Raw genomic sequence first — 27,778 nt, 5'->3', positions numbered from 1 at the left:
ATAAAACAACAAAAAAACATATCAAAAGGTTTAATGAAGAAAATAAAAAGAAATACTCTTTGAGGCATTTCTACAAACACCTGGCGTGCAACATAGAAATCAAATTTTCTTTTAAATCACAGTTGTATGAACTTCTTTTAAAAATCATTTAAACGATAAAACTGAAGAAGATCGATGAAAGTATATGTTTAAACTATTTTAATCAAGAAAAGGAAATAGTATATGAGTTAGCATAGAACCTGTAATGGAGTAAGGTGGGAATTGAAGAAATCCTAAGTCATGCGATAAGTTTGGTTCAGTTCAGCACATAAAGTAGTGGAACTTAGACAGGTTCTAATCCTATCCCATTTGTAATGGCTTCTAACTCTTCTTTTGAGAAATCCCGAGTAATCGTCAAGCCTGTATTCCAAGAAAGATCGGCTTGGCTCAGGATGACCTGAACCTATGATGGTTACCATATACACGAAAACCACCAACCATTAAAAGAAGCAATCCAATAAATTAAAAGAAGTTCATACAACTGTGATTTAAAAAATGAAGCCGACGATGGAGAGGGAGGAAGAAGGTGATGGTCGGCTGGCAGAGGAGCGGCAGTGAAGTTGCCTGTTGAGGTGAGGGTACAGATTTTTGAAACCGATCGTTTGAAGATAAAGATGGGAGAAGAATAGGGTTTAGGAAATTAAAGAATTACCATAATTAAATATGCATAGATTACTATAATACCCTTAAATTATTTATTTAATGATTTATTATTTCCTCAATTCCTATTGGTGCATTCAGTCACACAATAATTGTCAAAAACATTTGAACCTAGCTCTCTCTCTCTCTCTCTCTATATATATATATATATATATATATATATATATATATATATATATATATATATATATATATAAATAAAATTAAGATATTTTTTTATTGAGTGGTCTTTAACCCCCCCTTTTGTCTCGTTGAAAATTTATTTGGATTCTTTATTCGGATCTATGAGACAATTGAAGTGGTGTTTCCTTGTTCTGGGATCCTTTATCTTTGTTTTAAATCATTGGTTTAGACATTACTTCGGTACTTCTGAATCCTTTCAAAATGGTAGCAACATACCCCTTTTGTGATTTCTTTCTAGAATCATACCGACGGTTGATTCGTGCGCGATACACTGTGGATCGAAAACGTTTTGCGGTTCCAACAATTTTTTTGAATATATATATATATATATATATATATATATATATATATATATATATATATATATATATATATATATATATATATATATATATATATATTCCAATGATGAGTATCGTGGTGGATGCGATGCGGATGGATGGAATGGCTAAAATTTCTTCGCTTCTAGTATGCAGCATGTCTAATAATTTATACAACATGTAAGAAAATACTCCACAACAAATTAAAATATCGTTCCGTACAAAGTCCATGACTATTTTGAGTCTTTTCAAAATAGTCGATGTTTCATTAATTTTATTAAATAGTCAGCATAATCTATATAAATAAACATTGCCTCGGAAATAACCAAAGAAAAATATATATACTATAATTGATCACAAATATAGCGAACCAACCCTTCTTCATCATATGACAACCAAATAGAGTGTCATATTTTAATAAATATGTTGTTAGTATTCCACCATATAATGAACTATAATATATGGATTTTTTTAATATTTTATAAAAAAATATGGGAAGACTTTGGAAGATACTTTGAAGAATAAGGTCATATAGATTGGCTATAAATAATGGTGAGTGAGTGTAAGAAAAGCATTAGGAAAAATGACACCATCAAATTCTCTCGTTTTGGTGCTTTCATATTCCTTTCTCTTCTTTTTAGTTATCGCAAGAGAAGGCCATACTTTGGACCGAAGCATAGAAGCCCACCACTACCACACCCTTGAACTAAGCTCTTTCCTACCATCCTCCATTTGTATCCCTCCCACTAAAGGTTCGTATTTATCCAGCAACCATTTTTTCTCTATAGATATATGTATGTTGTATGTATCCTCTCTCTCTCTCTCTCTCTCTCTCTCTCTCTCTCTCTATATATATATATATATATATATAAAAGTATGTGTGTGTGAAAATGCTCAAACGTGAATGTAAAAAAAAATTAAGAATAGGATAATAATAAATATGAATTACTAATTGTTGACATGTTATTTTATTGAAAAAATCTGAATAGTATTAAAATTCATAAAATTTTATTCTTTATAAATAAATATTCATATGGATATAATTACTTAATATGAATGCAATTTTTTGTTTTTTTATATGTGCTCTCGTAATATGCTTTTTATTTAAAATTTTGCGATATTCCAATGTTTATAACACCATATATAGATGCATATATATAACACCGTATATAAAGTTTTAAGAGTTAAGGGTCCTGTATGTTATCTTGATTTTTGTTTATTGTTAAGGTTCTCCTGTATGCTATATTTGTGTTGAAACCTATCACAATTGTACCATAAAGCCCAAAAAAGTATAAGTAAAAACCTAGGCTTTATTTGTGTGTATATAAAATTACAATGAGAACTCTTGAATTATTCTTTTTAACGACTCGTGCATACATAACTCTCAACCTTTATTTTGTTCCTTCATCGTTAAAACCCTACGGAGTATAATAAAGGGGATTGTAATTGTTCAATTATATGCGTATATTTTTAATGCCTATTACAATTATTTTGTAAAAGTCGAGCTATATATACTCCTATTCTATTAAGTATTTAATAGTAAATATGATTAAGAAGGTTCATTTAAGGCAATACACGTAAAAATAGATATAAAAGTTAATTTTCACAAAATAAATTAGAATGGATTCATAAATGGTCAATATTTTATTTATTAAAATTTTTTTATTAAGTATTTTCTATGTACTTATATTTAGAAATGAACAATCATAGTTATGTAACCTACTTTAAATCACGTTCACGTTAGGTTCGTTGACAAACACGTCATTTTAATCTCTTTCGCAAGTCGCTTTCATGCAACAAATTAATAAAAAAAAGAAACGAATTGGACCCCAAGAGATAGGTAAGGTAACCACTACTAGTTGATTAATGGGACTTTGGGACCATGGATGTTCACACCAAATTATAAAATTCGTCGCCCACAAACTTTATATGTCTATATATTGTTTATGTTTCTATACACGTCGAAACACATAAATATTACAACTTAACTATTATAGAATTCGGTATTCTCAAAGTTTTATGTTATGTGTACACTAAGATATATACTTGATTATAATTTAAGTATCTTAAATATGTGCAAACGAATTTTTTGTTTCTGCAATAATGTAATAATTATATTGATTAGAAGTGAATAATATCATAAAATAATTTAATAAAAGGGAAAAAAGAAGTGTATTAGAAAATGAATTATCATTTCTATTTCTTCTAGAGGAAATAATGCGTAATGATTAGAAGATAAGCATCACTGAAACAGGATGCTTGGTGGGTTGTCATTTCACATGTATATTATTGTGAAAATAATAAACTTAATTTAATTAATTAAATATTAACAGAAAACGTAAACAAGTTAATGTATAAGTTAGAGTTATTTTAGGATTTTTCTATCAATTTATACTGTATAAGATAAATAATAATTTTTATAAAGTAAGAAAATAAAAATATATATACTAACTGAGACATTGATTGTATTAAAAACAATACAAACATCAAGTAAAATACATGTTTATACACGGGATTTCACCTATAAATTCATAAATCTTCCACAGTGGAATGCACAAATAAAAGTTTAATTACATGTAGATTATATTGACGTTTCTAAAAAAAAATTACGATAAACGCATGGCCAATAATATACTGTCAATAGCCAAGTATGACAAAATCGTTTTGTGTTGTTCCTATGCTTTTTATTGCAGAATCACATGGAAATGGGTCTTCTTTTTATTGATATAATAACTGAGGATTTTGTTTGATTTAGTTTTGTTCCGAATTGTTTTTTATAAGTCGACATCGAATCACAAGCGTACTGGAACCCTACAAAAACAGTAGACCATTGTTTTCTGATACCTAGTTTTATAATTTCTTTTGTTATAAAATAAAATAATTTTTCTATATAATTCGTTAACCAATTAAGTTGATATTAATTGTTCTTAATATAATAAGATAAAATTGACTTATTTAATATAATAAATCATATTAAACTCTAGTTTATATTGAATTTGGTATGCTTTGACAGCTTTCAAAACCAATAAATAATTCATGTGTTTGCTAGACACAATTAAATCGAACTGATTAGATTGGTTGCGTAAAGTTTATGGTTCAAGAAGAGTAAGATACAATGTTCATGACATAAGATACAATTTAGGAGTCATTCTCAAATACTTTATTGATTACCAACAACTTGTTTATACTTTTAATGAAAGTAACAATGATAATATGATATGCATCATAACGTATAGTTTTTTTTGTACAAATACAATTCCAAACAATTTAAATTCCTCAAATACATTTTTATTTTCACAAGCCAACGTATTTGGAAACATATTAATTAAATTATAGATGTTTTTTGCAATTTAATTAATTTTTTTTTTAAATAATCACTGACTAACAACATCTATATTCATCTTTTAGATGCAAAGAAACAAGGATCATTGCAAGTGGTTCATAAACATGGACCATGTTCTACGATCAAAGAAGACATGGTCAAACCCTTAACAGTAGAAGAAATCTTCTCCCATGACCAGTCAAGAGTTGACTCAATCCACTCCAAGTTGACCACCATCACAACCACCGGAAAAAAAGACACGAAAACCTCCAAAGCCACCATCCCTGCAAAATCCGGCAGCACAATCGGCTCCGGCAACTACATAGTCACAGTCGGATTAGGCACACCAAAGAAAGACCTCTCACTCATTTTTGACACCGGCAGCGACCTAACATGGACCCAGTGTCAACCATGTGCTCGGTCGTGCTACAGCCAACAAGAACCCATATTCACACCGTTGTCATCCACCTCATACACCAACATCTCATGCACTTCAACCGAGTGCTCCGGCCTCATCTCCGCCACCGGAAACACACCCGGTTGCAGCTCATCCACCTGCGTCTACGGAATCCAGTACGGTGATCAGTCCTTCTCAGTAGGGTTCTTCGGAACAGAGAAACTTACACTCACTTCAAAAGACATAATTGATAATTTCTATTTCGGGTGTGGCCAAAACAACCAAGGACTGTTCGGCGGCGCCGCCGGGTTGCTAGGTCTTGGTAGGGATAAGCTCTCGATTGTGTCACAGGCTGCTAAGAAATATGGGAAAGTCTTCTCCTATTGTCTCCCATCAAGGTCTAGCTCCACCGGTTTTTTGAACTTTGGAGGTGGCGGAGCTTCCACCGGAGTTAAGTACACACCGCTTTCTACCTCACAAGGGAGCTCCTTCTATGGGCTTGATCTTGAATACATAATCGTTGGTGGAAAAAAATTAGCAATAAGTCCGACTGTTTTTTCAACATCGGGGATGATTATAGACTCAGGAACAGTGATAACTCGGCTACCACCCACGGCTTACTCGGCTCTAAGTACGGCATTTAAAGCACAGATGACACAATACCCGTTGACGAAAGCATTATCTATACTTGACACATGTTACGATTTTACTAAATTTAGTAGTGTTAAAATACCAAAGATAAGTATGGTTTGGGGTGGGAATACAATCGTGGATATTGCAGCTTCAGGGACACTTTATGCAAATGGGATTAGTCAAGTGTGTTTAGCTTTTGCTGCGAATGGGGATGATTCTGATCTTGCTATATTTGGGAATACTCAGCAGAAGACATTGGAGGTTGTGTATGATGTGAATGGAGGAAAGGTAGGATTTGGCAATGGAGGATGTGCTTGAATACAAATCATAAAATGAATACAAAAGGATACATGGTTTACAAAGGTTTAAAGATGCATTTTACATGAAGATTGTTGGAATAAGGTATACATGTAGGTTTTGTTGATTACCACTGCTTGATATCTAAGATTTATGCAACTAAATGTACATTATATAGCTTGCTTTTGATTTCAATCGAACAGATATATAGTTGTCAAGATCATACATATCATATTTGATTCACATGTAAAACAATGCAAATTAATCATGATAAATGTTTCCACAGACCACCATTGTATTGCCTGATCAAGTTGTATAAAAAGCTTCTATATGGTTTGCACATCATTCTTATCGTCTGTAACCACCATTGTATTGCCGAATCAAGTTGTAAAATAAGCTTTTATATGGTTTGTACATCATTCTTATCGTTTGTATGTTCATGTGGTGTACTTAAATGTATCCATATGATCATCAAGATTTGTGGGTCCTTTTCATTAAGTGATAAGTTGTAAATAATATCTCTTGAGTTAGAATCATTTCCGAAGTTTCTGAAAACAAACTGTTGATAAAAAGAAAAAAACCGATTAATAGGAAAATACTCTTTAATGACATGTATTATGTGTCATAAAAGGGTACAGGTGACACACAAATATGTGTCAAGGAAGCCCTTATCATAAAAGAAGAAGACACGCATTTGTGTGTCGTAACCTTACGACTCGTATTTACGACACACAATGATAACATTAAACCGATGTCATAAATAGAAAAGAACACACCTTTTTGTGTGTCATAATTTTAAATGTTTTAAAAAAATATATTTTTAATAGATTTACTTATTTTCAAATTAAATAACACATTTAAAGTTTTCTAATACAAAATAAAATACTTTACACAAGAAATGTAATTCAATGCAAATATATATACATATATATATATATATATATATATATATATATATATATATATATATATATAATATGTTAAATACAAATAATCATTTCAATCATAAAAAAATGTAATCAATTGCTAATATTGCATAATATTTATTATAGAAAAAACACAACATTAAAAGGAACAGGTGTGTAAATTCACCTTTGATAGTCTCAATGTCAGCTTTAAGTCTTGCAACTTCACTACTTTAAGATGCATCTATGAGTTTTATAAGAAACAAATTTGTACAATGTGGAAAACAATTAAAATTTAATAGACTACAAGCATCATATAAAAGATCTATGGCATACACCTTGATAGCAACATACAATGAACAACTAAACCTAACACAACCCCTATGTAATTCGAAATTACCAAGTATAGAGTTATATACATTTTGATTTGTTGTAGTAAACAAATCACTTCAATCTCCTTGTAGTGTAGGTCGTGGAAAACTTAGCACCAAAAGTATGATGTCTCTAATGACTCACACCCAAACTCTAGAACTAGAAGACAAGATGAGAGAGGAGAGGGGATATTTTCAGCCAGAGGTTTTTTGAAACTTTAGTATCCCTCATAACTTTCGTTCACCGCTTATATAGGTTATAGAATCTTTATTTCTTAATCAATTATGAACACCTACAATTCAACCATTGGACCTTTAGTTAATTTCATTTAATCCCAAATTAATTCCAGATTAATTCTTATTAATAATTAATTAATTCTAATTAATTTATTAATCATATAATTAACAAATCAGTTATTAACAACCGATCTCATATTAATTTATTAATCACATAATAAATTAACAAACCATGTATCTATTCCTAAGTAATATATTAATCATATAATATGTTAATAAATTATTTCCTCATAATTTCCAATTAGTTTAATCATATAATAATCTAATAATTCTTCATCTATCAATAAATGTCATTCTAATCAAGTTCTAGTTATCAGCGTAACCCAAAAAGTACTTTGCTTTTAACTACAAGAATATACCAATTTAGTTACCGACTTAAACACCTTCTTCAACAGTCTCCCACTTGGATAAGTCTATAACTACAATTTCAGGTATAAACCTTGAACTAAACAGAAAAACATGTTTTCCAAATCCACTACCAATCTCTAATTCAAATCAAATGTTGGTCATATGATAAGTGATCAGTTATTCCTTCATTATATAAGATATCGTATGGATGTGAGCCATTGATTAGAATCAATATTGTAGTCTAAGATTATGTTTCTCGATTTCCTGATTTATGACGACTGGATTCAGACTACTATATACACAAACCACAAGCGCCTGAGGTATTTGATGGACCAGCCGAACCTGAATATGAGACACCGTCGTAGGTTGGATGTGGTGAAGGACTATGATTGCGAGATCCTTTATCACCCAGCGAAGGCCAATGTATTGGTTGATGCCCTCAGCCGCAAGGCGGTGGCACCAGGTTCTGATGGAGAAGGCTCACAAGTCGAGGTTCTCCATCCTTCTCGGGGAGTCGAAGATGTATAAGGATCTTTGCCCTGATTATTGGTGGCCCTACATGAAACAGGATATAGCATGGTTTGTGGAGGGATGCTTGACTTGCAGGATAGTCATGGCCGAGCATCAACGACCTCATGGCAAGATCGATGCAACCATTGGAGATTCTCGTATGGAAATAGGAAGACATCACCATGGATTTCATCTTGAAGCTTCCCATGACCGTGCGTGGAGTGGATTCTATATGGGCCATCGTGGATCGTTTACCCAAGAGTGTACATGTCATTCCGATCCATGAGGTATATCTATAGAGATGTTAGCTGAGATTTATGTCCGGGAGGTGGTGGCATGTCATGGGGTGTTGGTATCAGTGGTTTTGGGCAGGAATGTTCGTTTTACCTCCAGGTTCTGGAATAATTTCTATGACGAGGTGGGTACTCATCTTCATTTTAGTACAACATTTCATCTGCAGACCGATGGTCATAGTGAGAGGACTATCCAGACCCTACATGACATTTTGCGAGAGTGCGTGTTGGATTTGGGTGGGAGTTGGGATACGTATCTTTCGTTGACGGAATTTTCGTATAACAACTGTTATCACACTAGCATCGATCGACCTCCTTTTGAGATGCTTTACGGGTGGAAGTGCAGGACCCCGATTTGTTGGGGTGATGTCGATCAGCGAGTCATAGGGACCACTGAGGTGGTGCTCAAGACCACAGAGTTGGTTTAGCAGGTTTGGAGCTGGCTTCAGACTGCTTTGTGTCGGCGAAAGAGTTATGCTGACAGGCTTCAGTCAAACTTGCAATTTCAGGTGGGAGATATTGTTCTCCTGAAGGTGTCGCCTTGGAAGGGTGTCATCTAGTTCAGGAAGTGGGGCAAGCTTATCCCTAGGTATATTGGACCCTTCAGGGTTTTGGCTCGGGTGGGCCTGGTTGCTCTTCATCTAGATCTTTCTGCCGAGCTCTGTCAGATTCACAACATATTTCATGTCTTTCAGCTACATAAATATTTAGTGGATTATTCCGTAGTTATGCCATTCGAGGACATTCAGGTGGATGACCGCCTGAATTATATCGAGAGACCGGTAGCAATTTTGGATCGGAAGATGAAGACATCGAGGAACAAGGTAGTCAGCCTGGTGAAGGTGTAGTGGCAGCACCGCAAGGGGTCGGAGTGGACTTGGGAGCCCAAGGAGGAGATGCAGGAGCATTATCTTGAATTATTCGAGACTGAGGACCTCAAGGACAAAGTCTGATTCTAGTGGGGGAGAATTGTAACACTTAAGTCTTGTAAACTTCTTCTTTTAACCATGCATATTTATATTGTCCCATTTGGCCCTTGAGTTGTATGCGGAGCGTACAACGAATTACACTTAGCGTGTAAGTGTTGAAGCAAGTACAAGAGGCGTACATGGTGGTCACTATGTCAGCATCCTTATGGACTTGAAACCCTCATTTCACCAGCCTCCTTGTTCCCTTTTACCCTACTTTCAAACCCTAATCCTTCCTTGTGTATTCTTGGTGCTTTTGAAAGAAGGTGTTCACTCTTGAAGATTCATTGGAGAAGTTAAAGCTTTTAGATCCAGTTGCTCATCAGCTTTTGGCTCTTATTTTAGGTATAAAGTCTTGAACTTGGAGTTTATTTTTTTAGATCTCTTTTGGGTTGGGTTTATGGACTCTTTTAGTGTGACAACCCGAAATTTTAGTTTGTTTTAACTCCGTGATTAAGCACTTCAAAAAAAATTAGCCAAATTTATCCCAAAACATTTTTGGCCGGATTTAATCCCATTGGAATATTTTAAATAATATCCGTCAAACGATCAAATAATAACAAAGTATAATTTAGAGTTTGCCGTGTATCACGTAAGCCGCGAAACTCCAAAATTTGGAGTATACGGGAGTAAACTCCGTGTTTAAAACCGCAAACCCCGAGAGTATAAATATGACACTTAGTCATTTTCTCTCATTTTTCCAACTTCCACCTCAAGAACACTCAAGAAATCCTCTCGAGTATCATATTTCCTTTCCGTCAAATCCGCCAAAACGCAAGTGTTTCTTGCCAAGATTCGTTCATGTAACACTTAATCTAGTGTTTTTACATCACTTCACCCATGTATTTTCAATTTTTGGCTAGTTCTTCAAGAATACCAAGAACACACACTAGTGTTCATGGCCAAAAACGATCATCCAAGCTCGTAGAACGTAAGTACACTTGCCCTAGCTTCCTGTGTACTTAGTATGAACTTTCTTACACCAAAAAGCGTCATTTCCCCATGTTCATATGGGTTTACAATTTGGGAAGGTCTCCCAAAACCGTAAACACCTTCTAAAGGTGTTTAAGTGCCCTTAACACCTTCCAATGCTTGTATAATTGACTAGAACCTTGCATGCATAGCCTAGAATTACCAAAGCACAAGAGAAATGGACAAACATGAGTTTGCGACCATAAACACATGTGTTTACGGCCGTAAACTCCCAAGGGAGTGGTCCAAGGACCATAAACTCCAAAAAGTGTCCATTTTGAGCCCCAATCACTTCCTAAGTCTTTGATTCGAGTCTAGCATAATTCCTTGAGTGGATTAGGACCTTTGAACACCCAATGGCACCACTACCATGAGTTTACGGCCGTAAACTCATGGGGGTTATGGTCCAGAAACCGTAAACACCCCTAAGGGCCACCACTTGAGAAGTAAAATCCAATGTGAGGCCATTCTCTCTTTATATGCAACCCTTGGTACTCCTAGGACTTGTACCAAAGTGTTTCCATGCCTTAGGATGTCCTTACTTGAATAATTGGTTGTTAAATGACTAATTAGATACCTAAATGTATCATTACATGTTAAATAGGATTCGTGTGTGTGGTCAAGTCCCCAATTGACACATAGCATCCTATACCGTCCGTTCATCCGAATCACCAAACTCAGGTGAGTTCATACCCTTGAATTAACCTTTCAAATGTTTTTAAATGCTTTTATGGAGGGGGGGGGGGAATACAAGTTGAACTATAGATTTATTAGATCAATCACATGTGATTAATAACTGTATAAAAGAATAGATTTTGCTTGTGAAGCTGCTCTATCCAGCTAAAGTTTTTTGACTCTCGTTTTCAAATCTCGCTAAGGCATGGATATCTCTTTTTAGATTATTAAAGATTTTCCAAAGGTTTTCAAATCTTGTTTTATAACCTGACATCAAGTCATAAGTTCTTATTAATAGATTTTCCAAAGGTTTTACCAAAAGTTCTTTTATGCTTGTATATTGTAAAGTGCATGCCTATATATATATAGTTATATAAGAAATGTTTAAAGGACTTAGGAAGGATGACTTCACTTAAATTCCTTTTCCTTGTTTGTACGTGGTTTAGAGTATCGGTTATCCGTCCGAAGGTTGTCTAAATATTGGATATATATCATGTATACATATGTAGTCATAAAAGTTCTCTCAACCAGTTCATCTCCGTTGGGTAGCAAATGCATCCTTCTATTATTCATATGTCTAGAACACCAGTAACTATTATAGGAATAGTTAGGAGACTCTATTTACTCACTCTCCCTCACTCTCTTTCTCACTCTCTCCTACACACACACACACACACTCTCTCTCTCTCTCTCTCACTAGTACGAAGAATTACTCAGGAGTCAGTTCAGTGGTGAGTCTATACTATTATTGTAATACTTTAAATAGAATGTGACACACTATTCCCCAATACGATGCTTCATAGCGCCATCACCGTTTAACCAGAGTCTCCTGAAGGGAGAGCGGACATCATGTGTATAGATCTATATGGGACAGACACTCCCGCATCCTGACTGATAGCTACAGTCCAAGCTGGTAAGGCCCATCGGTGACATAATGTTACTAATTCTATGCGTGACCTGGAGGGTCATCAAGGATTCAATTGTCAATCAGCATGGTTACATACAAGTTCACATTCACCCTTTTATTCTATTTTAGAATGATTCGGGCGTATTGTTCATTCGATACTTTCTTAGAGTCTATGTTTTATTCTATTTTAGACTGAGTCAGGCATATTGTTCATTCGATACCCTCCTGGAGTCTATGTATTATTCTCCTTTAGACTGAGCCAGGCGTATTGTCCATTCGATACTTTCCTGGAGTCTATGTATTCATTTACCATTTTAGACTTTGGAAGGCGTCCCTACTGAAGTCTATGATTTATTTACCTTTAAGCTTTGCAAGGAGTCCTGCCTGGGTCTAGGTTTTATTTACTTTTAGCCAGCAGTATTACTGCGGAGGTATAATATTATTTTCCCTTATTACTTTTACTTGTGATTTTCTCACAATTCCTTCAAAAGTAAAAACTATATTTTGATAATGATAGTATTTTTGGGAAATTAATCTTTAAAACATAAAATCGTCGGGTCTTAGTGGAAGACTGCTTTGGATAGAGATACTCCTTGGTTTAAACATAGAACGATTGGGTCTTGGTAGAAGACTGCTTTTAAATTTGAAAATGTAGGATTTTCTGGGAAGAATTCTAACACTCTGTAGGTTCTAAATCACCACCCTTTTCTGAGTTTATTTTGAAGAAAAACCTGTATTTACACTAATGTCATTAAATACTTATGAACTCACCAACATTTAAAAATGCTGATACTCGCTTTCAAAATAACTTGTATTCTCAGGTCATCCATAGACAGGTACACTCCTGGAGCTTTTGCGAAGACAGCCTTGTACCAAGTTGCATTATAAGTTAGTTTATGTATTTACCTTGTTGTTGTTGCTAAATGTAACCCATGTAAAAATTATTACTATTAATGCAATGATGTTTGTACTTTGATTACTATACGAAATATGTTGTGATACTTGACATGACGTCCTCCACCCCAGAACGTTTCTGCCGTTCCGGTTTTGGGGTGTGACAGATTGGTATCAGAGCATTGTTTATAATGAGCTCAGTATATCTAATCATAAAAGATATACAACCTATAAATACATTGGGATAAAACACTCTGACCAAGAATTATACTTTAAAATATAACCATAGTTTTCCAAAGTATAAGAACATCCAGACTCTAAACACCCGAACAAAGTATCACAAGAGGAACAAGAATAAAAGTCTTTGGATGTTGACCATTACCGTCAAACCTGGGCAGTTATGTAATCGTAAGCTAGAATAAATATAACCTAATCAACTATATTTATTCGAGATGCGATGAACGTGTGCTTGGGAGTGATGGTGGTGTTGCAACAGGTCTGAAACTTACCAAATAGGAATGCTAGAGCCAAACATAAAGTTTAAAATATTATAGGAGTATTTTAGGATACTAAAAGACTAACAAAAAACCCAGAAGCATGCTCTGAAGTTAAGAATCAAACAAGTAATTAAAATACCATAAGGGTATTTTAGGAACCATAAATAACCTTGTGTGAAAAACTAAAAAGATGCTTATTAATATACCTACGATTACAAAGTATGTACTCCCAAGGTTATATATAGTGAGGATCTCATAGGCTAAGAATGTGTGGTTTCGCTGTACTTCCTTTTCCTTGTTTGGATGTGGATATAGAGTAGTATCACATATTCGAAGGCCTATCAGATCTAAGTTATATATGATTTGTGTACGCCACGGAATTGTAGCAGGACTCGATATGGATCACTCAGTGAAATGTTTTAATAATCTCTTAGGATTCTTTAGACATTTCCATTCTCGCACGAAACCCTTTAGAAAACCTTATCCAATTCAGTGATCGGAAGAGGAGTCAATTCAAACCCAGGAGAGGTTCATTGAGAAGGTTTCCAATTTGGAAATTTATGAACAGGGTCGACACTACCGAAGCGCCATGTACCTATACCTTTTAGGGACATCAGTGGGGAATTCACCTGATATCTGAGATTCCAGTCATCCATCGCGAAGTGATGACACTCAGGGTCAGGGTCAGAAGTAAGGCGGAGTAGAGATTCAGTAAGTCTGGAAGAGAAGAGAACCCTAGGTAAGTACCCGAAGAAAACCAACGTCAATTCCAGTCAGGGTTAAGAGGTGGACAGAGGGAGCCAATGCATGGAACCTGAGAAGTGTCCTCTCTTCTTTATCGTCGCGCCAATATACCCATAAAATAATACAATTTAGTAAGTTAGTGATTACACTACTCACACTATGTGTTAGGCAAATCGCCTTTCCCTGTTGCAAGTAATACGATTAGATCGGATCCCAAAACCTCGATTGAGAGTGTTTAGCCATAAGTCTTCATGAGCCTTTTCTTCCGTGATCTTCGTTCCGAACTGTCCTCAAATATTTCCAAAGCCGGAGAGCGAATCTCTCCAGTGTAAAGATAACTTAGTAGGAACGACTCCCATCTTATGGTTTTCCGATACTCTTACTCCTACCCTGTTACCTAGACTGCATCATAGGGATGTAGGCCGACACTCAGATAACCATAACTCGAGGCATGGGAAAATTTACGCCTATCATAGTATTGAAAGACACGTCCAGGGTTAATCATCGTCTCTCATCAGCTTGTGCTCCTTTTCGTGTAGGAAAAACCATGCCTCTGAAGAAACGTAACCAATCCGCTGGCAAGAAACCGGTCCTCCTATTCGATGAAGCTACGTTTCAAGCTGTATTCTCAGTAGCCGTAGCATTTGTCATGGCTCACCTGAATGTTAACAATACCAATGTTAGCAAGAGCCCTATCGGGAATCCCGATCAAAGCAATATACAACAGCAACCAACACCAGTGAGTAAAGCCACCCAAGAACCCCAACCAAATCTACTGAAGAGAAAGTTCAAGAACGAGGAGGGAAGTACCTTGACTCAAAGGCCTTCCGAAGGGCAACGAGCTGAAGTGGTCAATGCCTCTGTCAACCCTTCCGTCTCTACTCCAAGAAGACCATACCTAAGAAACCTCCCCCATTGCAGCAAGTGTATCTACTATCATCATGGTATTTGTCGAGAACACTTTTGTGTTAGGTGCAACATGAAGGGGCATACCGCTCGCGTCTGCAGAACCCCGGTTGAGTTCATTACAATGTGGGGACGAGTCCAATGTGCCATCTATGTGGTGAAATTGGACACTTCAAAAGGGACTGCCCAACTGAAAGAAACGACAAGGGCACAGGAGGAGGAGTCTAACCCTAATACCTAGGGAGAAGCATCAAGAACCCCGATAGAATTTTGGTATGTCTCTAAATTCGAAGTAGCTAGCCAAGAACTTTAATAAGTAAATTCTAATTGTAATTACTCTCTTGTTAAGGTGAAAGTCGTAGCACTGTAGTAAAAATTCAAAAATCCATCAGGTAAAGCTATAATGGCTCGATATATGCGTTAAGGTCATGTATAATTAAGATAGATAGACCTCGAGTGAGTGATGTTGCCTTATTTCCTGTTCCTCGTTGGGTTGTGGATTTTGGGCGGTGTCGTTAAGCCAACAGTCCTTTTAACCTTAATTATCCATGACTAGTGTATACTAGGCGATTATAGAGAGGCCTCGTGAGAAATCCGTTCATGACAAATACATTGTTCCGAAACATTAGGACCCCTAGAGTTCTGCGTCGATTCCATCGGCCCAAGCATCCGTGATAGTGATACCATGGTTGAAACCCGAGACGCTAAGAACTTGTGTGCCCTATTCAGCACATGGCCCTATCGATCTTCATCCCATATCATGTCGATGCTTGTTAAATTCGACACTGCCGTCAATCATGGTTCGACTTGGTGCGACCGTGTGAAAATTCCTAGTGCTGTGTAAAGAGAACTTTCACCAAAGCCTCTGCGTCAAATAAAGATTCTTCAGAACCTAATAAGAAAACCTAATACGAACCGTCAGTCGTCTCTCTTATCCAAACCTTCCGAAGTACCCAGGAGAAGGGTACCACGCGTTGTTGACCACCCCTCCTAGCCAAATAGAACCTGAAGCGAAAGGCACTGCAGGTATCCCAAAAGACAATAACCGCTCGGAGCCTACTCGGTAGATCCCTCCGAAAGATCCTTAGCACCTCTCAACCAGATTCGTGAATCAAGAGAAAGAACTCGTGGGATTAACTTGTTACTACTGTGTATATGCATTAGAGCGGTATATAATTTAGATTAGTAAGATTTAAGATGTGTGTTTCCTCCCTACCCCCTGTTCCCTGATTGGTTGTGGGTCTGGGGTGGGGCCACACATCTGAACACCCCGTCAGCCTCAATTATATACGACTTGCATACATCGAGTGTTAGTGATTAAGCCAAGTATGAGGATTATCACGAACCTCATAATAAGACCCTTCATCCTATCCCATAGAAAAGGAGATTGAGTCAAGAGAACCACTGCGGGTTGAGCTACTAAAATGACCACAAATGGGAAATTTGTTGTCATCTCGGCCAGGCCAACATAGTAGCTAACACCCTCGGTTAGGAAAGTAACTCAAGTCATAAGAGTCAAGGACATTAACTACGACCATCCATTCGCGCTTAATCCCATGAATTAAGCATCTCAACAGAGATCCCGAAAACCTGGAAGTTGTGATAGGTTAAACTTTAAGAAGAGTGGATGAAGAAATTAGAAGTTCCGAGTGACAGAACCCTGTACTCTCTAGATTTAATCTAGATCGAGGAAACTCTAAAACACCGGAAGAGTAGTTGCAGAAGACACTCGCACTGCTCATGCACTTTGTCCATCCCGTTACAAATGAGTAGTGCCTAGGAAACACCACCTCTTCATGCGAGAGAAGTCACCAACACCCTTTAGACGATTGACTGCATTCATCAGAGTGAATACTAGATTGCCAAGAACCATAGGATAACCATCGCGACCAAGAGTACTTGAGAAAAGTAAGCGGTAAGTTGTGTCAAACTATATAACCCAGGTCGTAACGAGATTTTAGACTCGAAACCGGTCTAGGTGCTAGTCGATGGGTTATACGAGAGAACGTGCTTCCTACGAACTGGAGAGAGTCCCGACACCTTATGTGGGCATGTCTTAGAGATACGTTAGGGCCACTAGGTGTTCCAAGGAATAATATCTTGAAGGAGATAGTAGAACCACCTCCTGAAATAGCCCAACACTTCAGAAAATCTCTAAAGGCTAATTTAGCTCTAATCAGAGACTGATATCCATGAAACAGCGAAGCGAGTAAGAGCATGATTCTTTTCAGTTAGGAATCATAATGTGAAAGCATCTATTAGACGATAATGAAAACTAAAACATTCTAACCATCGTCTAGTAAAACCCTATCTCACTGACTTTGCGAATTTCTGATAGAAACACCTCGAGAGTCAAAAGTGCAGGTCCATTTTTGCACTAGGTCGAGATAGATGCCACACAACCAATAGATGCCAGTAGTAGCCAATACATCCGATGATCCAGAAAACATCCGAGAGCCAATCAGTAGGATATACGAATCCGAAAACGACCGGAGTCTTCTAAAGAGCCAACCCGGAGCACTACACCTTCAGTAAGAGAGAACTTTTGGAACTACAAAATGGTGATCACGCCAGTGATGATCTCACCATAGAAGTACTTTATGTTCTAAGTACTGAAAAGCTCTATCTTTCCGAGAGCTTAGGACCATCCGAAATTCTTTATAAGAATTGGTCCAACCCTCTTCAGACCTCGACTACTTTAGGAATTCCACAAATTCTGCCGTAGTCAATTCACGTCTCTAGCATGGACAAGGTGCTTGTCCAACGTGACACTCGAAATCCCACTCGTCAAGATAGAATCATTGAGAACCCCAACTTCGTAGAAGAACCCGTAGGAAACATGAACCGAGAGATCAAGCGAGCGAAACGAATCCGCATCTCGTTAGTGAAGGTTCGATGGAACGCTAAGCGAAGACCGGAGTTCACTTGGGAGTGCGAGGAACATTCAAATAGGAAGTACCCTCAGCTCTTTACTCGATTGTTCATAACCTAATTCCTTGCCTAAACTCTAATTTCGGGACGAAATTCCCTCTAACGGGGGGATGATGTGACAACCCGAAATTTCCGTTTGTTTTAAATCCGTGATTAAGCACTTCAAAAAAAATTAGCCAAATTTATCCTAAATCATTTTTGGCCGGATTTAATCCCGTTGGAATATTTTAAATAATATCCGTCAAACGATCAAATAATAAGGAAGTAAAATTTAGATTTTGTCGTGTATCACGTAAGCCGTGAAACTCCAAAATTTGGAGTTTACGGGATTAAACTCGGAGTTTACAACCGCAAACCCCCGAGAGTATAAATATGACACTTAGTCATTTTCTCTCATTTTTCCAACTTCCACCTCAAGAACACTCAAGAAATCCTCTCAAGTATCATATTTATTTTCCGTAAAATCCGCCAAAACGTAAGTGTTTCTTGCCAAGATTCGTTCATGTAACACTTAATCTAGTGTTTTTACATCACTTCACCCATGTATTTTCGATTTTTGGCTAGATCTTCAAGTGTTCTTCAAGAACACCAAGAACACACACTAGTGTTCTTGGCCAAAAACGATCACCCAAGCTCCTAGAACGTAAGTACACTTGCCCTAGCTTCTAGTGTGCTTAGTTTGAACTTGATTACACCCAAAATTCATCATTTCCCCATGTTCATATGGGTTTCTGGTTTGGGAAGGTCTCCCAAAACCGTAAACACCTTCTAAAGGTGTTTAAGTGCCCTTAACACCTTCCAATGATTGTATAAGTGACTAGAACCTTGCATGCATAGCCTAGAACCACCAAAGCACAAGAGAAATGGACAGACATGAGTTTAGGACCGTAAACTCATGTGTTTATGGCTGAAAACTCCCAAGGGAGTGGCCCAAGGACCGTAAACTTCAAAAAGTGTCCATTTTGAACCCCAATCACTTCCTAAGCCTTTGATTCGAGTCTAGCATAATTCCTTGAGTGGTTTAGGAACTTTGAACACCCAATGACACCACTACCATGATTTTACGGCCGTAAACTCATGGGGGTTATGGTCCAGAAACCGTAAACACCCCTAAGGGCCACCACTTGAGAAGTAAACTCCAATGTGAGGCCATTCTCTCTTTATATGCAACCCTTGGTACTCCTAGCACTTGTAGCAAAGTGTTTCCATGGCTTAGGGTGTCCTTACTTGCATAATTGGTTGTTAAATGACTAATTAGATACTTAAATGTATCATTACATGTTAAATAGGATTCGCGTGTGTGGTCAAGTCCCCAATTGACACATAACATCCTATACCGTCCGTTCATCCGAATCACCCAAGTCAGGTGGGTTCATACCCCTGAATTAACCTTTTCAAATGTTTTAAAATGCTTTTATGGGGGGGGGGGGTGTGGAATACAAGTTGAACTATAGAGTTATTAGATTAATCACATGTGATTAATAACTATCTAGAAAAATAGATTTTGCCTGTTAAGCTGCTCTATCCAGCTAAAGGTTTTTTACTCTCATTTTCAAATCTCGCTAAGGCATTAATATCTCTTTTTAGATTATTATAGATTTCCCAAAGGTTTTCAAAGCTTATTTTATAAACTGACATCAAGTCATAAGTTCTTATTAATAGATTTTCCAAAGGTTTTACCGAAAGTTCTTTTATGCTTGTATATTGTAAAGTGCATGCCTATATATGTATAGTTATATAAGCAATGTTTGAAGGACTTAGGAAGGATAACTTCGGTTAAATTCCTTTTCCTTGTTTGGATGTGGTTTAGAGTATCGGTTATCCGACCGAAGGTCGTCTAAATATTGGATATATATCATGTATACATATGTAGTCATAAAAGTTCTCTCAGCCAGTTCATCTCCGTTGGGTAGCAAATGCATCCTTCTGTTATTCATATGTCTAGAACAACAGTAACTATTATAGCAATAGTTAGGAGATATTATTTACTCACTCTCCCTCACTCTCTCTCACTCTCTCTCTCTCCTTCTCTCTCTCTCACTAGTACGAAGAATTTCTCAGGAGTCAGTTCAGTAGTGAGTCTATACTATTATTGTAATACTTTAAATAGAATGTGACACACTATTCCCCGATACGACGCTTAATAGCACCACTGTTGTGAAACCAGAATCTCCTGAAGGGAGAGCGGAGATCATGTGTATAGATCTATACGGGACAAACACTCCCGCATCCTAACTGCTAGCTACAATCCGAGACGGTAAGGCCCATGGGTGACATAATGTTACTAACTCTACGTGTGACCTGCACGGTCATCAAGGATTCGATCGTCAATCAGCATGTTTACATACGAGTTCACATTCACCCTTTTATTCTATTTTAGACCGATCTAGGCATATTTTTCATTCGATACACTCCTGGAGTCTATGTATTATTCTCCTTTAGACCGAGCCAGGCGTATTGTCCATTCGATACTTTCCTGAAGTCTATGTTTTATTCTATTTTAGACTGAGTCAGACGTATTGTTCATTCGATACTTTCCTGGAGTCTTTGTTTTATTCTATTTTAGACTATGTCAGGCGTATTGTTCATTCGATACCCTCCTGGAGTCTATGGATTACTCTCCTTTAGACTGAGCCAGACGTATTGTCCATTCGATACTTTCCTGGAGTCTATGTATTAGTTTACCATTTTAGACTTTGCAAGGCGTCCTGCCTGAATTCTATGATTTATTTACCTTTAATCTTTGCGATGCGTCCTGCCTAGAGTCTAGGTTTTATTTACTTTTAGCTAGCAGTATTACTGCTGAGGTATAATATTATTTTCCCTTATTACTTTTACTTGTGATTTTCTCACAATTCCTTCAAAAGTAAAAACTATATTCTGATAATGATAGTATTTTTGGGAAATTACTCTTTAAAACATAAAATCGTCGGGTCATAGTGGAAGACTGCTTTGGATAGAGATACTCCTTGGTTTAAACATAGAACGATTGGGTCTTGGTAGAAGACTGCTTTTAAATTTGAAAATGTAGGATTTTCTGGGAAGAATTCTAACACTCTGTAGGTTCTAAATCACCACCCTTTTTTGAGTTTATTTTGAAGAAAAACCTGTATTTACACTAATGTCATTAAATACTTATGAACTCACCAACATTTAAAAATGCTGATACTCGCTTTCAAAATAACTTGTATTCTCAGGTCATCCATAGACAGGTACACTCCTGGAGCTTTTGCGAAGACAGCCTTGTACCAAGTTGCATTATAAGTTAGTTTATGTATTTACCTTGTTGTTGTTGCTAAATGTAACCCATGTAAAAATTATTACTATTAATGCAATGATGGTTGTACTTTGATTACTATACTGCATATGTTGTGATACTTGACATGACGTCCTCCACCCCAAAATGTTTCTGCCGTTCCAGTTTTGGGATGTGACATTTAGTCCCATTGATGAAGTCTCATGAATCCATGTCGTTTTTGGAGCTTAGAGTTTCCACTCTTAGTGTTATTTAGGACCTAGAATCATAAAGTTGTCATTTTTGTGGTTGACATCATCCCATGCATGAGCTTGGGCCTTTTTCATGAAACAAGAATGTTATACTTTGAGTATTGGTCCTTATGGGTCTTGTAAAGTCACCAAGTCAGTAACTTTAAGGGCTTAGACATTAAGTAGGACTCAGATCTGTTATTTGGACCATTAGTTTAAAGCATTAAGTTCTTAATAGCAAAAAGGACTTAATAGAGGAGTATGTTGGGCGTACAAGCTGGTACACATAGCGTACATGTCATGAAGCCAGTACGTACTACGTACAGCTGAGTATGCCCTGCGTACTCAGTCAGAGTGGGCTTTACATATGTGGGCATCGGTTTGGGCCATTCCTTGGACATTGTTACTTTGGGCCTTAGTGGGTTATCAAAAATTAGATTTTTGGGCTAAGAATATTTTTGGGCTTAGGATAAGGCCCATTTGAGGAGTTTGGGCCCAATTTGGAAAATTGGCCCATAAGTGGGTCATTAGTGGGCCTTGGTAGATTAGTTGGTGTTGGGCCTTTCATATGATGGATTTGGGATTTATCCATGAGTCAGATTAGGACAAGGGTAAAATGGTCATTTTACCCTAAGAATGGATTATTGGATAGTAATTGGGACCTAAGTATTGACTGTGTGTTATTTTGTACTGATAGATCAAGGAGTTGTTAGGAAAGCGGCTAGGGATTTCTTTCTGTGAGATTCAGCATCTGAGGTGAGTTTCTTCACTGGCTTTAGCGGGTCTAAGGCATAAATGTCGACCGTTATTTGTTATGTTAGGATGTTAGGAGTTTGTGTGACCCTTACATGTGTTATGTGCTGCTATGTATACCTGGCGGGGCTCGATGCCAGGCGAGGCATGAGGACTGGGACATGTACTAGTGTTTATGATCATTATATGTATTAGTATGATTATGTGTTATTGATTGTATGTGTATAGCAGGTGAGGCCCAGTGACAGTCAAGGCCTGAGAATAACATATCTGTAAACTGAGAGGAGCTCGATGTCGGGCGGGGGACCACTATGTGATTAATTATGTGTGGTAAGGGGTAGTTTGGGGAGCTCACTAAGCATTGTGCTGAATGTTTTCAATTTTTGTTTTAGGTACTACTGGTAGCAAAGGGAAGAGCTCGAGTTGACTGCATGACACTCCATTGGGATTCCACATATGATATTTTACTCTGATTTTTATGACATTTGATACATTGGATATTTTGGGATGTATGAATGATGTTTGGAAAAATACTATTTTATCTATTTTAAAAATGAATTTTTTTGAACCATATTTTGGGATGTTACATCACATGTACATTCTATAGGCTTCTCCCATTATGGAAAACTTTCCATATTTCCATATGACCATTAACTCTGACCAAGAATCATCTTAATCCATAACATGTAACTATGGTCCATCCTATTAATAACATACTCACACTGTCCACAAGAAACCAATTCTTTTGTAAAACCTTAGAATGTTCTTGAGAAATGTTTGATAACTCCAGTCACATGTAATTGTAATAATTTTCACACAAGGCTAAAGGCATTTGAAAATCTGAATAATCGAATATTATAGCATATGTAACTGATCCTATATCCGAAGCATATGGGATTCGTCTTCAAATCACAAGGCTCTAATAGCTATTTAATTTCTTGCTATAATATTTCCAAATATAGAATATCTAATGTTGAAACATTTCAACATGTTAATCATATATGGATTTTACTAAGTTAAACTATACAATCTAATCCATTAGATTCGAAACGAAGTATGAGTGTCCTCTCCCTTATGTCCATTATAGGGAAATGGTTCCTCGCTTTTGCAACTTGCAAATTAGAGACATTGTCCTCTATGGATAGTATTGTCAACATGCAATACCAACATAACAATTATGCTCCAACTAGCTTTGACATTTACTTAGTGATGGGTTTTGAGCATTCTAACACTCCTATGGTGTACATGCAACCCTAGAAACCTTGGATCTATGTTTGACTAAGATACATGCAAATAATTATTTTTCCAAGGTTCTTATCCTATCTAGCATGGCATGGGAAAGTTGAATCAAATAAAGCTAGTAGAATTACTTACCTTGTAGTTGTAGTTGATTGCTTGGAGTTTTAGAGCCTAGCACCAATAGTGTGGATGCCGCAAATGGAAATCACAAATCACCACAAACTTTAGAATCTTAAGAGAATAGTCACAACTATCTTGAAATCGGCCCTCTTACTTTACTCACCACAACTAGTGTGATTTCAATAACCAAAGCCTCCTTTATATAGTGTGGTGGATTAGGGTTACATCCATGTAAACCCTAATACCATGTCTCTTCATTTTCATGAGATCCATGGGTTAAAGCTCCATGGAGTATCCATGGACTTTCCAAGCAAGCCTAGCCCATTCCAAATAAGCATTAGCCCACACTATATAAATATAAGAGCCCATATTTAATTAGTAATACTTTTGATCTGTAAATTAATCCTATATTAATTATAGATCAATACTAATTAAATAATATGATTTTATATTAATATATTAGAACTTATAATATATTAATAAATCATAACTTATACTATTCTCAAAAGATTATCCATAAATTGTTTGGGTGAAGTGCAACCCAAATGGACCATGCTGGGTCAAGTCAAGTACATACCAAATATAGTTATGGACTTAGACACTATATCCAACAGTCTCCCACTCGGATAAGTCTAATAACTATAGTTGCAAGTATGACTTCGGGAACCGATCAACAATCGTAGCTCTTTAAACTCTGTTGAACTAGAACGCGCCATTTTAGATAAGTGATCATATAATCCTCTGTTCTAGATATCAGCCGGACAAATACATGGAACATGGTCTTGCTTATTGTCCAGCATTTGTTTCCCGATTTCCGATTTGTTTGACATAGAACTTAACTGAACACATCAATTTAGTTCTGACCGGGCCCGGTACATAGTTCAAAAAAAAATCATCGAGGGGCCCGAATATCGCTTCTAATCCAAGAAGGAACATATAAACTTCGAATCATATGTTTGCTCTACTACTTGTTGAATTACACACAAAGGTACGTTTTATAACATCGAGTTACCAATGCATTTTCGTACAATCAATGCATAACCAACTCATAGGTAACAAATCATATCTCTAGGTTTGAAGACTTATATGATATTACCGTCTCACGATCACTCGAGATAAATTCCATGAAGTGATTGCAGTGAGCGTGGGTTGAGTCCAATGCTCAGAACTTATGAGCACTCATGATTGTTGTAGCCATGTCCAACATCTTAGACCTCTATAACCAATCATGACAGTCTTGATTCATACCTACTTCCGACATATGACCGACTGTGGAGGTTCGAATAATATGATATACCAAACATAATTATTCTGGAAGTCAAAACATGCAAAAGAAATATAGTAAACGATCGACAAGAGATAGCAACACTTTACTCATAAATAACAACTTTTATTTATCATCAAATGTCAATTACATTTTACAAATTTCAAGATTATCTAACTACTAAAACTAATATCATCCTTTAGCCCTATGCTCCGAGCACGCTGGAGATGCTTAGCCCGAGTCAATCCCTTCGTAAGGGGATCTGCTGAGTTCTCATCTGATTATACCCTCATTGCCACAAGGATTCCTTCTTCTATTTGATGTCTGATGAAGTGATATTTTCTGTCAATGTGTCTGGATCTCCCATGATCTCTTGGTTCCTTGGCTAAGGCAACCGCACTATTGTTGTCATAGAAAATCTCCATTGCCTCCTTTATAGTTGGTACAACTCCAAGGTCTCCGATGAAGTTCTTTAGCCATATAGCCTCCTTTGCTGCCTCACTTGCTGCTATATACTCTGATTCACAAGTGGAATCAGCCACTCTCTCCTGCTAGGAACTTTTCCAAGTAATTTCCCCTCCGTTTAGGGTAAAGACCCAGCCCGACTGAACGCGGAAATTATCCATGTCAGTCTGAAAGCTAGCATCACTGTACCCTACAACTCTCAAGTCATCAATCCCTCCGAGGGTAAGGACCCAGTCCTTAGTCCACCGTAGGTACTTGAGTATATTCTTTACCGCAGTCTAGTGTGCCTTGCCAGTGTTCCGCTGATACCTGCTAACCATGCTCAAAGCAAAGGCCAAATCAGGTCGAGTGCACGTCATAGCATACATGATCGATCCTACAGCTGAAGCATAAGGTATTCGACTCATTTCTGCTATCTCAGCCTCTATACTAGGGCTTTGTGTCTTACTCAATCTGGCATTACTCTAGAAGGGTAACTCACCCTTCTTGGAGTTATGCATGTTGAATCTTTTCAACACTTTGTCCACATAGGTGCTTTGACTAAGTCCAATTAATCTTTTACTCCTGTTTCTCAAAATCATTATCCCTAGGATACAGGTAGCTTCACCAAGTTCCTTCATAGTGAAACACTTCCTAAGCCAGGACTTTACTTCCTGCAGGGTTGGGATGTCATTTCCTATGAGTAGTATGTAATCCACATACAGCACCAGAAAGTTGACTATACTCCCACTAGCCTTGACATAAACACAAGATTCATCTTCACTTCTTGAAAAGCCAAATTCTTTGACTTTCTCATCAAAGAAACGATTGCATATGCGAGGTGCCTGTTTCAATCCATAAATGCATTTCTCGAGCTTACACACTCTATTGGGGTATTCTGTACTGACGAAACCCTATGGCTGAACCATGTAAACATCTTCAGCCAACTTTCCATTAAGGAAAACCGTTTTGACATCCATTTTCCATATTTCTTAGTCATGAAATGCAGCAATGGCTAACAGAACCCTAATAGACTTAATCTTGGCCACTAGTGAAAAGGTCTTATCATAATCAACTGACGGAGTTTGAGAATAACCCATTGCAACCAGTCGTTCCTTATAAGTATGTACATTACCGTCCATTTCGGTCTTCTTCTTGAAGATACATTTGCACCCAACCATCTTACGATCAGGTACATTGTCAACCAAGTTCCAAACTTGATTGTCATACATGGACTGTATCTCGCTATCCATGGCCTCTTTCAATTTAGCAGCTTCAGGGCCTGCCATGGCTTCCGTGTAGCTGTTAGGCTCATCCAGAATTACCAGTGTGTTATCACTGATAAGTGTCTCACCTTCTGCAGTAATATGGAAACCATAGTAATGCTCAGGTGCATTCCAAACTCTGGTGGAATGCCTCAGAGGTATAGATTCTTCAGTCGACACAACCGGAGTTTCCTCCTTAGGTTGAGGGCTAGGGTTTGAGGTTTCTTCACCACTAGACTCTTGAATTTCCTCAAGGTCAATTTTCCTCCCATTGTCTCATTGGCTCATGAATTCTCTCTCTCTCGAAAAAATCCTCTTCTTGCTACAAAGACCACATTGTCACTGGGTCTGTAGAAGATGTAGCCAAAGGATTTCTGTGGGTAGCCAATGAAAATACACCTTTCGCTTCAGGGTTTGAGCTTATCGTGAGTCTCGCGTCTCACGAAAGCCTTGCAACCCCAAATCTCGATGTGGTCTAGATTGGGTACTTTTCCAGTCCACATCTCGTGAGGTGTTTTGGCAAACTTCTTTGTAGGGACCAGATTAAGGATATGGGCGATAGTCTCTAAGGCATACCCCCAAAATGAGATTGGTAGCGAAGCTCAACTCATCATGGAACGAACCATGTCCAACAAGGTCCGATTGCGCCTCTCAGCTACACCATTCAACTGTGGTGTCCTAGGAGGTGTCAATTGTGAGATAATCCCACATTCCTTAAGATAGTCAAGGAACTCAGTACTAAGATACTCACCACCACGATCGGATCGAAGCATCTTAATGCTCCTAACCAACTAATTCTCCACTTCTCGCTTAAACTCTTTGAATTTCTCAAAGGTTTCTGACTTATTCTTAATTAAGTAGACATATCCATATCTACTAAAATCATCAGTGAAAGTCACATAGAACCGATTAACATCTCTTGTGGCGGTTCGGAAGGGTCCACACACATCTGTGTGTATGAGGTCCAACAAACCTTCGCCCCAAGCACATGTTCCAGTAAAAGGTGACTTTGTCATTTTACCAAGCAAACAAGATTCACAACTATCATCTGACTTTAGGTCAAATGACTCCAAGACTCCATCCTTTTGGAGTTGGCCTATGTGTTTCTTTCTTACATGTCCAAGACGATAACGCCATA

At 37.2% G+C, this 27,778-nt stretch overlaps 1 protein-coding gene across 1 annotated transcript; it reads left to right on the top strand.

The window, feature by feature from the left end:
- The first annotated feature begins 1,761 nt into the window (after nucleotides 1-1,761).
- Nucleotides 1,762-6,196, top strand: LOC145076784 (aspartyl protease family protein At5g10770-like). The gene is made up of 2 exons (XM_079022574.1): nucleotides 1,762-1,954; nucleotides 4,611-6,196. The coding sequence occupies exons 1-2, from the start codon at nucleotides 1,786-1,788 to the stop codon at nucleotides 5,870-5,872; spliced, it is 1,431 nt and encodes a 476-aa protein (XP_078878700.1). The 5' UTR covers nucleotides 1,762-1,785; the 3' UTR covers nucleotides 5,873-6,196.
- Nucleotides 6,197-27,778: the final 21,582 nt, after the last annotated feature.

This window comes from Lactuca serriola, chromosome 9 (assembly GCF_051521515.1).
Source record: "Lactuca serriola cultivar US96UC23 chromosome 9, Lser_US96UC23_V15, whole genome shotgun sequence".
In the NCBI taxonomy this organism is placed as follows: Eukaryota; Viridiplantae; Streptophyta; class Magnoliopsida; order Asterales; family Asteraceae; genus Lactuca; species Lactuca serriola.
Note: the sequence above shows the minus strand (reverse complement) of the source record. Positions and strands in the feature narration are given on the sequence as shown.